This window comes from Lissotriton vulgaris, chromosome 3_1 (genome assembly GCF_964263255.1).
Source record: "Lissotriton vulgaris chromosome 3_1, aLisVul1.2, whole genome shotgun sequence".
Classification (NCBI taxonomy): domain Eukaryota; kingdom Metazoa; phylum Chordata; class Amphibia; order Caudata; family Salamandridae; genus Lissotriton; species Lissotriton vulgaris.
This window is the reverse complement of record NC_141689.1, coordinates 1,747,018,527-1,747,034,408: the sequence shown is the minus strand read 5'-3', so window position 1 is coordinate 1,747,034,408 and position 15,882 is coordinate 1,747,018,527. Positions and strand designations below refer to the sequence as shown.

At 42.1% G+C, this 15,882-nt stretch overlaps 1 protein-coding gene across 2 annotated transcripts in view; it reads left to right on the top strand.

Annotated features, from left to right (window-relative positions):
- The window catches only part of PLK4 (polo like kinase 4), a 217,631-nt gene that overhangs the window by 40,194 nt on the left and 161,555 nt on the right, over positions 1-15,882 (top strand). For both annotated transcript variants that reach the window (XM_086962183.1, XM_086962182.1), the window contains exon 9: positions 14,350-14,452. In XM_086962183.1, the coding sequence (XP_086818309.1) occupies positions 14,350-14,452 (103 nt within the window). The remainder of the gene's footprint in view (positions 1-14,349; positions 14,453-15,882) is intronic.

Below are 15,882 nucleotides of genomic sequence, written 5' to 3'. Positions count from 1 at the left end.
AATAGTTAAGAAGGTTAAATGTCTCTTGTGATTGGGTAAAGGGTAGAATCAAATTATTAGCAATCAACTGGTGTACATAAAAAATGCCCTTCTCCTTCCAATGTTTGTAGTAGAAAGACTTGTGACGAAATTTGAGAATTATTGAACCATAAAGAAGAGGACTGAAAAGATTGATGGGGATTAAATCCTTGGAAATAAAGGGTGTGCAGTAGATAGGGATTAAATCCTTGGAAATAAAGGGTGTGCAGTAGATGGTGAGAGTATTGTAAGATTCGGTAATTAGAAATAAAATTACAATTGTTCATAAACTCAGTATCCTGAAAAGAAAAGTCATTTAACAATGAGCGTTCAACAGCAACCCATGCTGGCATAGAAGAATCTTGATAATCTTTAGACATGGCATAAAATTGAAGAATCAAAAATGCAGTGTAATATAGTGTAAAATTAGGACAACTGACACCACCCTCCGATTTTGGACGAATTAGTTTAGATAAAGCAATAAGAGTAAGTTTGTTATTCCATAAAAATGTTGTACAAATAGAAATGATCTGAGAAAAATAGTAATTATGAATTTTAAAAGGTAACATTGAGAGTGTGAAAAGGATCTGGGGAACAATCATCATTTTAATTGTGTAAAGCCTGCCCCACCAGGATAAAAATAATGGGGGCCAGGAAGACAGTAAGTTAGTGAGCATAAGTTTTAAAGCAGAAAAATTATGGGATAAAGAATCGGGAATATTTGAGGAGAACCATCTTTCTAAGTATTTAAACTTTAGGGGGCACCAAGTAAAATTAGTAGCATCACACATATAATAACATGTTGAATTTAAAGGTAAATTCTTAGTTTTGGAAAAACTGAGTTTTTAACCAAACACAGGTGAAAATAAATAAATCTATTGTACAAAGTGAGGGAGGGAATTACAGGGATTGGACATAATAATAAGGATGCCATCTGCATATGCAGAAAGTTTAATTTCATGGGAGTTGAGTTTAAAACCAGTAATGTCTGGGTTATGTCTAAGACGTTCACGAAAGTGTTCTAAGCAAAGGAGAAAAAGTAATGGGGAAAGGGGGCAGCCCTGACTAGTGCCTCTTTGTAAGTGGAAAATATGAGGAAAAAAGACCATTGACAAAGACACATGCACGTAGGGCAGTGTATAGTAGTTTGATATAAGAAATGCATCTTTGACCAAAACCAAACAATTTAAGAGTATAAAACATGCATTGCCAACTTATGCGGCCAAAATCTTTTTTAGCATCAAGTGAGAGGGCAGCTAAAAGGAAAGAGTACTTTTTTCCAAGAGCGAGCATGTTGGAAATTATTCTAGCATTATCAGAGGCAAGTTGGCCTTTTACAAAGCCAGCTTGATCTGCTTTAATGAGGCATGGATAATCTTTTCTAATCAGGAAGCTAAAATCTTCATACATTTTACAATCATACTTAATCAGTGAAATAGTACAAGACATAATCTCTGTCCAGTTTGGGAATCACCACAATAAGGGCTTCTAAAAAAGAACCACATGCTAGAATTGGAAAGGAATGAGTTAAAAATGTCAAATAATTTTGGGGCAAAGATTGTGGAGAAGGCTGAGAAGTTAAACTGAGAAACCATCCAGTCCTGGAGCTTTGGCCTTTTTTTAAAGATTTATGAGCATCAGTGATTTCTTGACTAGAGATGTCATCTTCAAGAGGTAAAAAAGTATCAGGAAGAGAGGAGGGTTTAGGAATACCTTGGAAAAAAGTTTCAAAATCTGTTTCGAAGGGAGATGTCATCCGTATATAAGAGTTCATAATAGGATTGAAATGTATCTATAATATATGAATCGGAGGAATAAAGTTTGTTAGTTGTTTCTGAATGGATAGGCCCAATAGTTTCACGTTCTGATTTGATTTTTAAATAATTGGGAAGCATTTTCCTCGTCTTATTTTGGCCTCCATGAAATTTAGATTTAATTTTAAGGAGAATGTTGCAAGCATTAACAGTGGCAATTTTATTAAAAGTAGATTTGGCCTTAATCCATTCTTGTAAAGTAGAAGAAGATTTAGGGGGAAAGTAATTATGTTCCAGGATCTTAATCTTTTGGAGAGTCTCGCGATACTCCGCATTGAGTAGCTTCTTTTTCCTTGCAGAGTAGGCAATTGTAAAGGTTCTAAATGAGGCTTTAAAAGCATCCCAATTGTTATTAACGGACGTATGCAAAGAATGGTTCATTTGAAAAAAATCAATAATGAAGGAGGTCGCTTCTGAAGGTTTGGTCTGAGAAGAGGAAATTGTTAAAGCGCCAACAGCCTTGTTGGCAAATGTTAAGGGATAAATCAAAAGAGGCAGACATAGGTTCGTGATCAGAAATAAAAAATGAACCTTATTTCAGATGAATGAATGAATACAAGGTAGTAATGATTTAGAGGCAAGAATATAATCATTACGGGACATAGTGTGGTGGACAGATGAAAAAAAAGTTAATTTGTTAATATCTGGATTACATGTTTTCCACACATCATACAAAGGGCGAGAGGCCATGGCAAATTGAAATGATTTGTAAGTCTTATCAGGTTTAAATTTGCATTTAGATTTTCTATCAGAAAAAAGGGTCTAACCAATTATTAAAATCACCACCAACAATTATATTGGGGTTAGAAATGGAGGATGATTTAAATTTAATACCATGCCAAAATTGGGGGTCCGGTTTGACCGATCCATGAATGCTGAATAAAGTATTTTGCTTTCTTATGTATAACCGCATCAACCAAAGCTCATCACCCATTGGGGTCACATTCAGACGATATTACGAGTCTCCTGTAAAAAGGCAACATAAGCATTAAGTTTAGATAAGTGAGACAATACCTTTTGGCGTTTGACAGGATGACCTAGACCACGTACATTCCACAAGACAACGTTAAACATGTTGAAGGATGAGGTAACATGGAGACAGGAACAACGAGCGGCAAAATTAAAGTAAAAGGAGCAATCCCACCAATCAATTTTTAGAAAAAAGAGAAAACCATAAAAGTAGAGACAAATACTCCTATAAACAGAAAAATAATAATAAATAAACACTGTTAAGTAAAGTAACTGAGAAACAGGAAAACAGAGGTAGAACGTAAGAGGATACAGAGAAATATAAAGGAAAATAAAGAAAGTAAACCAGTCAAGGAAAAGAATCTAGACCTGGAAATAAATAAGCGACAAATATGAGAAGGGCAAGGTAACGTCGATCGCAAGGACAACGATACGAGTGAATAGACAATGAAAGGCCTCTTAAAGTAAAGAAATAACAAATAGTAGGAAATGAGTAATGAAGGATAGAAATGAAGAAATAAGAATAGTTTAACTAGTATAGAACATAGAAGAATAAAAGGTAAAAGAGCTCAAGGAAAATAGGAAAGAATAACGAGTAGTAGCAAAGAAGGTTGAGATATAATTATAAGAGTACCATCAACCCATAAACCGATGAAACTGAGACAAAGTTAAGCATTAGTTTCCATAATACGAGAAAAATACTGTTTAATAAGAGTTTCCGTTTGTTAGGGTTGTCGAAAGAACATGATCTTCTTTCATGAGTGATTTTGCAAAGGCTTGGATGGAGAATGCCATATTGAATGTTCAAATGTCTCATCTGCGGGCGAAGAGCCAGAAATTCTTTACGATGGGCATTCGTTGCATTGGAGACATCTTGCGAAATGAAGATATTGACCTGACCAATTGAGCTGTCTTAATTTTAACAGCCTTCAGAACATGCATAAGTTCAGTAAATTCCAGGAAAAGCATTATGATACCATGTGGCTTATTTGAATTAGGTCGAAGACGACCCAAACGATGCGCACGCTGTATATTGAGAAGACATGAGGGTTGAAGGTCTAAGAGATCTGGGGGGAACTTCTTCAGGAAGGATAACAATATCAGGTCCCTCCAATATTTTCCGGAAGACCATAAAGGCGAAGATTGTTCCTACGATTTCGATTTTCGAGGTCTTCGGTGTGGATTGTAAGTTCTCTTGTTCTAGCAGAGGAATTTCTGTAGAGATATCATGAAGGTCTCCAACACGTTGCTCAAGTTCCAACACCTTCCCCTCCATTACTATCCACCAGCCTTCAATTTGTTGTAGCTTTTCATTGGTAGCGGACATAAAAGGTTGAAGACCGCGTACTTCCTCAAGAATAGTCGAGAACAGTGTTTTGTAAGGAGGGAATGGGAGAAGGTGGGTCATTCTTGTGTCGTTTGGGTTTGGCCCCCGAAGACAATGGTTTAGAAGTGGCGTGAAGATCACTTGCCATTTTGAATTATTGAAGTGAGCGATGCATAGTAGGGATCAGGGCGAATCTTGCCCATACATCAAAGGAGAAGAGTGTAGTAACAATGACCTCAGTGTGGAGAGGATACAACCCCACAGAAAGTGAACAGACGCTGGTAAAAAGTGTATAGAAATTCACCAACCAGATTAAAGAGCAGAAGAAAGCGCAGTCCGCGCAGAATAGGGAGGTTAAAGTACTTTGTGATATGAAGAATCCTCAGTGAAGTAGTGTGGCTCACTGGTTAGAGGCGGCAGACCCGAGAGCAGAGGACGGCCCGGGACCAGGGTTCGATTCCCGGCGCGGCAGGTTTCTGGACCAGGGTCAGCGGACTCGATAATTCTCTCGCCTCGGTGCCCACTCTGATCAGCGATCACACTCGGCAACTCTGGGCATTAGCTTGCCTCGTCTTCACTAACGGCCCCACCAGACCGCCGGGGATGCCTGGTCTCACCCTGGAGATACCCATTAAGGGACCATCTCTCAGGGAAGCCAGGAAGGGTTTCGCAGCGGTCGAAGCGCCTTGGGACCCTCCGGGTAAGTAGTGCGCTATATAAATGCCTATACATTTACATTGAATCAAGTAATAAATAAGGTTGTGGTAGTGAAGAGGAGCCACCACCATAACTACATGATCACATGAGGAGATAATATAACAAATAGTAATTGTTTGTAGGCAGCAGTGAAAAGCATTCCAGAACAAGATTAGGATTCAGTTGACTGGGGAAAAAAAAATCGCGCGAGCACAGTAAATCAAAATGGCAGCTGGTCGCGAGTAAATATGAAGGGCGAAAAACACAGCCGCATTTCCCGGGCGCCAAACAATGGTGAGTGCAAAACGAAGCGGCACAAACACTCCCCGCCGCTTCATGCACTCCAATCTGTACCTGGAGACCCGAAATCCTTTGTCCAGAGGCGCTTTAAGCGAAGAAAAGCTCTGTGTCCGGACGGAGCTCACGAGGTGGCCACCATCCTGTCTCGGCGTCCAAGCCACACCCCCGAAATTATTTTTAAAGCTACGCATTTGATAGGATTAATATTTGAAGGGTATCCTTGCGATCATAGAGTTTCAAACAAAAGTTCAGATAAATAGTTCCAAATTAAATGTATCCTGACATTGCTGTCATTTCATATTCTAGTCATCTTGAAGTGAATTTATACTTCAGAGTCAATAGAACAAGCACATCCATAGTATTGCTGAATAATCCCTGCTTATTATCTTAACTGGATATAATCCACTATTGGATCGTTCATCGATTGACATGCTGGAATGAATCCTGGTCATCAGGCTGGATATCCTTGGTAGATTATAGGCACAATTAACACTACTAACATGGCCACGGGCCCAAGACGAGTGTTATTTTAGCACATTCACACTTCTGAAAAGCATCCTCACATTAACCAGTCCGCTGAATTCACCACCTCTGACTGTACCTGGAGACCATTATAGCTCTGATTTGTGAATTGTAGTGAGTTCCCAGAGCTCTGCATTGCTACATTTATTTCACCTTCTCACAACCTAGATAATTGGCTGTCTTTGGTTCACAGTGAGTTGTTTGTGAGTAATTTGGTCACTGGGCCAGATAGATAAGAAATCTTTCTTTAAATCCAGTTCTGGTTGTGGCTTAGTCATTTACTGGCAATGTGCCCCACCAATTATTAACAGGTAATATTCCCCCTGCTCAAGGTTAGGAAACAGACCCTCTTCAATTTATATTTGAAGCCTCACCTGTGGTACTGGCGTTGGCTAATGTTCCACTCCTAGATCGCGGCCTGGTAGAGCCACCCGCATCCTTGTTGAGTAAGGCTTTACTCTGGTTAACAGGTAACATGAAGTTAGCTCCAGGAGGGAAACAGTAACTGGCGAGAGAGATTAAGACAGCGAAAAGGGTCCCGTGGATAGGGAACCGACCCAAAAAGTTTAAAGGCAACTGTGTGGCGGTGACCTTTTCACATCCGGCAGTTCTGCCTAATGTCCTTGCAAATTTACTCCCGCCTCAACAAAGAAGCGGTACTGTTGTCCCACTCACCCTAAAATTCTTTTATGGTGAACAACATTTTACTTATCCTAAAACCCCAGTTCCAGGTTGGGGCACTAATATGAATAATAGGTGGGGCATAAATAAATCTTGGACCGAACATTGTAACTCAAAATAGATTCGATGCTCTCTCTGGGCTAGATTTGTGTGATTGACGGGAGGCTTGTGAGGGACCGGGTGGTGAGGCAACTGTTGATCTGACCCCCATGGCTCCTGTATCTTCACCTATGAGTGGTAGCGTTATCCCCGTAAAAGGGAACCTTGAATCGGGGGACAAAGTCAGGCTGTTAAGTTGGAACATCGCCGATCTGCGCTCTAAGATAGGAGACCCCAACTGGCTTAATTTTATTAAACAACACGACACTGTCGCCCTACAGGAGACCTGGGATAAGGACTGCGATTTCTGGGTGGATGGCTTTACCTCATTTTTTGTCCCTGCTTTGAGTTCGACGGCCGGAAGAAGTAGAGGTGGTCTTGTGCTGTTGGTCTCGGTGAATGTTAGGGGTAAAATTGTAAAGGTTGATTGTGTCTCACATAATTTTCTCATTGTGGAGGTAACCTTGGTTAATAACACCAAACTAATCCTAGTGAACTGTTATAATTCACAGCAAGGGGTCTCTGCAGATGAGCATTTAGTATGGCTAAACGATTTTTTAACTTCTTATAAAGAAAAGCAAACCACTTTTTGTCATCTAATTTTGTTGGGTGATTTTAATGTACATTTATGTTTAAAATGTGACCTAACTGATCCAGACGGTCCGGATAGTATATCCCCCCAGCATTTTGAACATAGCCAGAAGGGGGAGGCTCTTGAAAACCTATTGTCCAGTAACGACCTGTTTGAAGCTGAGTTTTTTGATACTCGGGTTGCTACTTATACTGGTAGGGACTGCCAAACGATCATTGATTACATCTTCTTATCACTAGGTCTTTTAAAGTATGTAATCTTTTATAATGCTATACCGATGCCTTTAAGTGACCATAACCCCGTGGTGATTGAGCTACTTAACTGGTTTTCTCTATTAAACATTTCTGTCCCGCCCCAGGCTGTTCTGTCGGTTAAAGCTAAAGACCAGGGGAGAAGGATCAAATGGGGTAAGATCGTGCCCGGTGACTTTTTCCTCACTATAACATCTAAAGCTGCACAGGAATTAAATACCTGTATAAATCCTCTCTCCAGGGGGGAGGACGTAATAACATCGTATGAGGCCATCTGTTCTAAAGTGTCACAGGAACTTACGCTTAATTGTCAAGTAGCAAGAAATAGACCGGCAAAGGGCTGGTTCGACCAAAAATGCAGTAAAGCCCATAATATTTTAAAAAAGGCCCTTAATGTTTGCCCGAGGAACAAAGCTTTGGTATCTCAGCTTAGATGGGAGTACTCGAAGGCAACTCAGGAGCGAAAAAGGGTGTTAAAACATGAAGCCTGGGCCGAGCTCATGGACAAAGCTACCCTAAAAGACAGTGCCAAGTTTTGGTCAATTATCAACACCCCCCTGTTTTCTAGAGATCAAAACTCAGTCTTAGAATTAAATATCTCTGAAGAAGACTGGCTTAGTCATTTTGAAAAAATATATGGTAGCCATTTGGAGCTGGAAACCTTGGTGGTCCCTGTTCCTGATTCCACTGTGGCTCCAGTAAGGTTTGAGACAGCCGAAGTGGTTAAAGCAATTGAGAGTACGGCGGGGCATAAGGCTCCAGGTCCGGATGGGGTTCCCTCCAACATGTACAAGGCTAACCCGGTGTACTGGGCTGATATCCTGACTAAAGTCTTTAATGCCTCAGCAACTGTAGGGTTCCCCAAATCTTGGTCCAGATCGATCATAATCCCTGTGTTCAAGAAAGGTCAGAGGGGAGACCCGAGATTTTATAGGCCTATTTCATTGCTAGACTCCTCTATTAAAAATCTTGGGGAAGGTTGTCTTGGCCAGAATAACATCTTGGGCCTCGGAGAATAACATTTTGACACATGTTCAATATGGTTTTAGAGCTGGGAGGAGCACGGAGGACCAATGTCTCAATCTTAACCGTATTATAGCCAAATACACGAGGGCGAAAAGGGGCTCTATTTTCTTGGGTTTTATGGACCTGTCCACAGCTTTTGATCTAGTTAATAGATCAAGGCTGTGGACCATGCTGCTTAAGATGGGCCTTGATTGTTCGCTGGTGTACTTTTTGGCAGAGTTGCATAAGGATTTAAACGCCTCAATTAGGATGACAAATGAGGGGAAATGTACAGCAAGTTTTAAGTCCAGTAGGGGGGTGCGCCAAGGCTGCATCCTAGCCCCAATGTTGTTCACGTTGTACGTGAACTCGTTAGAGACTGACCTGACAGCAGCTACGCAGGATACTCCGCGCATGGGCGGAACACCAATCCCGGTGCTCCTTTATGCCGACCATGCGGTTTTATTGGCAAGGACCCCAATCGGACTGCAGAGGCTGCTTGACTCCTTCGGTAATTTTATGAATAGTCTTGATTTGGTGATTAATAGTGGGAAATCCCACATAATGTCTATGGGAAGTTTAAAAAACAATGTTAAAACTTTCCATTGTGGCACCGAGGTTATCAGCAGAGTAAAGGTATTTACCTATTGGGAGTATTATTCGATGACAGGAGTAGTTGGACCCCACAGCTTACTACAAAATCGAATGCCGTGAGAAGCTCTTCCGCTGCAGTATTGGGGTTTGCCAAAAGACTATGGGGGAAACCAACCGAGGCAATCCTGGCAATCTATAAAGCCAAGACCGTCTCAATTGCAAGGTATGGGGCAGCAATCTGGGGGACCATTAATTCTGACCGCATTCAAATTGAGGAAAACAAGTTTTTGCGGTCTCTTCTTGGCCTTCCATCGTCTACAGCCACTTATTCTATTCATCTTGAGCTGGGTCTGGGATACATCATAGATATAATTAAATTAGCACCTATCCTGCTTTGGATCAAGATTTGGCTGAATCCGAAACTTTCCCTAAATGTAAAATTATAATTGATTATCTTAACTTAGATCATGTGAGGGAAATCCAGTGGTTGTCCTATATCAAGAGCCTGGCTGAGAAGCTTGGGCGCCCAGAGATTTTTTCCAGACCAGATTCTCTGTGTAAAGCTGATTTAGTGTGGGTCAAGATTAACTTTATCAGGCTTTGTGAAGCCGAGCGAGAAGTGGTTGAGCTAGGTAAACCTTCAGTAAGGGCCCACGTACTGGTTACCACGTCGTTAATGTTGGCTCCCTATTTGTCGGTCGTGACAAATTTCTTTCACAGATGGTTATTGACAATTTCGATTCAATCAAATGTTTATGGTATTATGGGATGTGAAAGGCTGGGGTAGGCCGGAGGACATTCCCCCTTGTAAATATGATGATCTTTCTCCCCAAGATACTGTACATTTTTTGCTTTTCTGCAGTTTGTTTTCTATGCCTCGGAAACGGTTTATTACAGCATTACTGAAAAAGATGAACTTTAAACAATATAAACCTGCCCTATTATTTCTCCAAATGATGGAAACGCCTGAAAATATGTACTGTGTGGCCAGCTTTTTGGCAGCATCTGTTAGAATAAGGATGTCTAGACTGGATATTTAATGCTGTAAGCTAATTTCCTTTAGATGAGCTCTCGTACCTGGGAAAAATGCCCTTGAAGAATAATCGTAATAGGTTTACTAATTTGGGCTTTTTATGGAAATGTATTTTGAATGTAATTGTATAATTTTAATTCTCTTAACATGCTTTTAACTGTTTGTATTATTGTATAGCATACTTTTATGATTTTAACTAATCGAATAAAGTGGTTTTGACTTGACTTGACATACAAGAGTACAAGACAGATGCCCTTGCCTCCGGAGATGTGCATTTGTCAGGGTATGATTCTACATGAAGTGCTAATTTGGGAACTGTATGAAGCTGGCTCTGTATATACTATACCAAAGTAAGGTATCGTGTGCAGAGTCCAGTGGTTCCCTAAAGGTTTACAGAGGTCAAATTAGCTAATACCTTTCTCTCTTTTTGTGATGGCGTGGGTGATCAGTAAGGCTTTTTCAGAGGGTAGTGTTAAGCATTTATTGTGCACACTCAGACAAGAAATTGTCACTCGCTCAAAGACTGAACTCTGACCATTTGTGTCAAATATATTTTGTTTGTTGTATTTTATGTTTAGAACTAAGCAGGACTTGGTACAGGTAAGTAGAATTGTACTTTTAAAGACCGGTTGATCAAAACAAGCAAGCTGAATGAAATTGACTTTTATTACAGGTTTGTAAAATATTTTAATACAATGGGTAATTTTAATTACTTTGTGGTTACTTTTCATATTACTCTTGAGTACCTTTTAGATCACATTTTCTACTTAGTGTGATATGCATAGATATCACACTGGGACATTTCCAAGATAAAGGTAAGTAAACAGTTTTTCATTAAAAGACAGTTAATTAGATTACCACACAAACACAACTCAACACTTGGAACTTTTTCAGAGGAAATCAGTCAATGCAATCCTATGGAGAAAAAGGAGATTATCAGTTTGCAGGTAAGCAATCGGTCTTTAGGGTGGAGTTTCTGGAGTTAGAACAAGGGTTCCTCCAGGGTAAAGGATGCACTCAAAAGCACCCTCAGTGGCACTAGGGCAGCTGTTTGTAGAGTGCTGAGGCCTAATTTTAGCCTAGGGGATCATCGGTTGGTGGCTGCTCTCGGGCAGGCCACTGGGTTAAGGGAGCAAAGCTCCTAGGGTTAAGCTCAGGGCAAAGGGGATCCAAGTTAGCACACGAGTTGCACCCACATCGGCACAGGGGTGGCCGGGTGCAGGGTGCTGTTTTTGTCTTGGTTGCCCTGTTTTCAATGGGAGATCTGCGGTTGGAACAAACACTGCAGGTTCAGGCAGGGAGACTTCCTGGAGGTGATCACCGGTTGGAGACGTAAGTTGGGATGCAGGGGGTTGTCTGGACACAGTTGGTTGGGCCACCAGGGTAGTTTCCTTACCAGCTCCAGTCGGGGGGCCTCCAGATAGAGGCTGTAGGCATCATAGGGAGGCTTGAGGTAGGTAGGTCGGGGATCACCAGATTGTGGGTCATGATTGCTGGGGGGACCTCCTTGTGGTGTTGGGCCTCTCTAATTCGGGCCATTGGCGTCTGGTGCAGATTGGTGCAGACTCACGGATTTGGCCACCAGAGTCTGATTCTTGAGCAAGTCTGGTGCTCACAGGAGACAGTCTTTGTAGGGAAGGCAGGGCAGGTCGCGCCCTTGTCCGGGAAGGAAGCTGAACCTTCACGCAATGCGGTATTAAGGAGGAGGATGTGGGGATTTTCTCGCTTTATCAAGAGTCATCCCTGATGGAATACTTATCCTTCAGTCCATCCTCCTCTGAATTCTAACCCATACTATGATTAGAGAGGACTACTCGCAGAATTCTGAAAAACTTTGAATACGATATACACTGTGACTCCCTATCTGCACATATAGACGACTCTTTGGCTTCTCAATACTTCCCATTTAGAAATCGTTTGGACACGCCCATTCGCAAAGAAACTTTCCATTGTATACGCACAAATACAAAAGACCTTGCCCTGAAGAAGTCCCATGAGGACGAAACGCGTCGACTGCAAGCATCCGTGTTTTGACTGTACACCTTCTTTTTTGGAATAAAGAAAATCACTACTAAGAGAAACCTACGTCTGTGATTATTGACTCTGGATTTATGTGGTGCACCTGTGCTCTTATGTATTAAGGCAGGGAAGGTCCTCTGGGTTCTGGGGGGCTGCAGGGCACTCTGGGATTTCGCTGGAGCAGGTCAAGGTTGTGACAGGCCAGTAGTGCTGGGGCCAAGGCAGTTGGTGTCCTTCTCCTCTTCTTCCTTCACAGCTCTTCTGTCCTTTTTGCTTGTCTTAGGAGGCAAGGTTTGGGGGTGTCCCCTAATTAGTAAATTTAGGTGTGTTTTCAGGTAAGTAAACGTTGGAACCAATGGGCCCCCTTCTTTGGGGTGGGTACACCCCCTATTATGCCACCCTCTAGTGGGAGGGGGGCATAAGCCTCTGGTTTGCTGGGTTCCCCTATCTTTAAGATGGCAGGGACTGATAGTTGTGCTTTGCCTCACCACCTCCACCTGAGGGGTGGAGTTGGCAGATGTGGGCACACCTCTCCTCCTATCTTGTTTTTTCCACTAATGCTCCCTCCCAAAGTGGGGGTTAGAACCAGTGGGGGCCAGTTGATGGGAGCAGCAAATGGCTGGGTCAGCTCACAAAGGCGGCAAGCCTTTGAAGTTTCTCCTTCGTGGACCCTGCCCATCCTGGTGGAGGAGGCTTGGCACCTCTGCCCAGGTTGTGCTGTGTTTCAGGACCCCGAGAGCGGGAGGCTCTTGACCCAGGGGTCCAGAAACCTGTCTAGGTGTGGCAGCTGGCGAGCAGCCACTCAGCCAGGACCCCAGGGTTAGGTCGTTTTTCAGGGGGTATCTCTAAGATGCCCTCTGAGTGCATTTGGCATTAAATCCCACACTGGCATCAGTGTTGGTTTAGTGGGCTGATAAGTTTGATACCAAACTTCCCAGAATTCAGTATATCTATTATGGTGCTTTGGATTTCGTAATGACAAACTCCCAGGCCATATACTCTTTATGGGTTCACTGCACTTACAATGTCTAAGAATGGACTAAGACACTCTAGGGGTACAGGTGGTGTAGTGCACCCAGCTAGATTGGTGTCTTACCTATGCCACAGGCAGTGGTTTGTAGTCATGGCACACAGGTATGTATACCTTGTGGACTCTTCTTTTTTCTCTGTGCCAAAACAAGCAACCTGCAAGGGCAGCGTGTGTGTTTTAAGGTACCGGGCCTCTAAGGGCGGCACAATATGTGCTGCAGTCCTTAGAGGCCTTCCCTGGTCACAGTGCCCTTGGTATCCATGGTACATTTTACAAGGGACATGCATGAGGCCAGAGAGGTGCCAATTAAGGGTGCAAAGGTAAAGGTTTGGGGGAGAAAACACAGACCCTGGGTACCTGGTTAGCAGGAACCCTGGGCACACTTAGTTAAAGAGCATCAACATCAGGCTAAAAGTGGGGGGCAACCATTAAAAAATGGGCACTTTCCCACAGGGACTTGTGCAGAAAAGGTAGTACCTGGAGGTGCCAGAGGTACTCTTTAAAGCAGTATCTCCTAAAGCTACATCTTGGTCAAAAGAACAGATCACCTTTCTTGGTGCATCCTCCAACCATCCTTTTGACCCAGCACCCATAAAAAAATTGTGTGAAAATGAAGATCGACTTTTGATTTCTTATGCTGTACTCACTCCAAGCAAACACTGCTTCCAATAGGTGGATAGCCTTGTGTATATATCAAAAATGTACTATGCACAAATAGTTGAACCTTATCTGTGGATTCCTGCTCAGTCCTGCTGAGCTAAGGCAGAACCAGCCTTGTATACAGCTGAAGTTAACCTGCATTCCTTTTTATAAGAATTACTCTTAGTTTATCTCACCAGTATGACAAATGTTTTGGCGATTAAGTTCTTCCTTAACTTGTTTTCTTGAGGCCTTTTGTGGCATGTGCATTCTACTGCTGTTAGCATGATCAGGTCTATGAAAGGACTTACCCATCAATTATCAAGCAAGAGAAAGTCAGGATGACACACTGAAGTCATTTAGTATCATTTTGATTCCAGTACATAGTTGTGTTCTTATGTTCCAAAAACCCTCCATGATATCCCCTTGTAGAATATATGTAGGACTGCAACCTCAAATGTCAAGAAAACCTGTGAATTGGGCTCAGATGGGCTGAGCCGTTACACAAGGTTGGTATTCTTGCGGTAGCACCTAGGCCTTGTTACCGCATTGTTACAGAACTGGTGCCCATCTTGTATGCTTACAGTCTGCTGACCACTGGTTTCTTTTTCTAAACCTCATCTAAACTATTTCTGTTTAAACTGCAAGGTTTTGAATGCTACAAACAAAGCATTACTTTTCTGTTGTAATTTGCACTCTGTTAGTACTGTTAAAATGGCAATAAATCAGTTGAACCTATTTGACATGGCTTTCTTGACAGATTATGGTTTATCACCCCAATGAAGGAAGAGGCTTCCCACTAGAGGATAGACCACCATCCCCCCCAAATGACTGCTGTGTTTACAACTTCGACAATTTACCAGGTAATGCTGCTTAAACTTTTTTGTGTTAACATTTGTGTGGTTGAAGGTGGCTTGTAGTAGTTGCCATGAAATGTAAATTGCCATTGGTGGTTTTTGCCTGTATATAAACCTATATAGAATTGGACTTGAACTCAAGACACTAACATTACACGCTGGATTAATGTCTGATATGACATTCTGATGGATACGTCTTCTATCCAGTTCCTCACCTTAAGAATATCATTGCTGGCGTTGGACTGGTTTTGAAAACCTTTCCCTAGCAATAGCTCTCAATCCCCACCAGTATAGAACAAGGTGGTTTCAGCCATGACGACTCCTGCTGGACAGTTCAGAGTCCTGGCAGCGATCCCAGACAGCAGGTTCTTCCATGTTTTCGCAGCAGAATCAGACACAAAAGATCCAGTCAGAATTCTATGCTTCGACTTCTGATCCCATGCAGGTTGGTGCCATCCGTCTTGCTCTGGTAGACTTGTTTAGGGTGGCTCAGATACAGTCTTCGCCCCGCCCCAAAAGTGGACCAGATAGTTTGGGTTTGATTTCAGTGGCTTTGACCCTACCAATTCTGCTGCTCATTAGATTCTGGTCTTAACACCTTGAGAAAAATCTCTGCCCACAATTCGGCCCCCAGTTTCTTTAGCACATCCACAATTTTGCTCCTGGAACCGATCTGTCTTTTTGGACGGCGCCCTCTAATTTGTCTCGTAAATTCCAGGTATCAAGAGTTGCAACATTTTTTTTCATCTTGGCCCAGTGATTTTCTGCCATTGGCAGAGGTAGTGGAATCTAATGCTTTAGCCTTGCTAAATTATGACAAAATCAGAAAATGGCTGATGATGCCAAACTACTCCTTCATTATAATCCAGATGCTAGCCTTTCCCTTGACATACAAAATACCAGTAGTTTCGATACGTCACCAGTAGGTGACATCCTTTCTTATAGAAGAAGTGTCTTAATTTACCACATTGGTAGAAAAGGCTGCAGAAGCACAAAAGTTCACCTGTTTTTCAGAGGAGTCTGAATCTAACTTTCTGAATTAAATCTTCTAACCTTGCTCTTCAGCTGCTGATTCCTAGCTCCTCTTTAATGAGGCACAACCTTGCCTGTCCTGGCTGTCTGGAAGAATATTTTTTCAGGCCTGGCAGTCTAGACTAATAACCAGGTGACAAAGGCCGGCTCCAGGTGACCCAAAATTCTTGTCCTCGCAACTGTCATTAGAGAACCCTATAGTTCAATTTTCGTACTCCAAACTGAACCAAAGTAAATTCACTACAGCTCATGTGTCCAGAGATTGAGAATGAATGCCATGGGAAGGAAACTCTTTACTTTATGAAGTTTCGCACATCAAATGTTGTGCTTTTGATTATCCACACTATATGGGAATTGTGAAACTGGATATTAAAATAAGCCCTCCAGGCAATGTGAAAAATGCC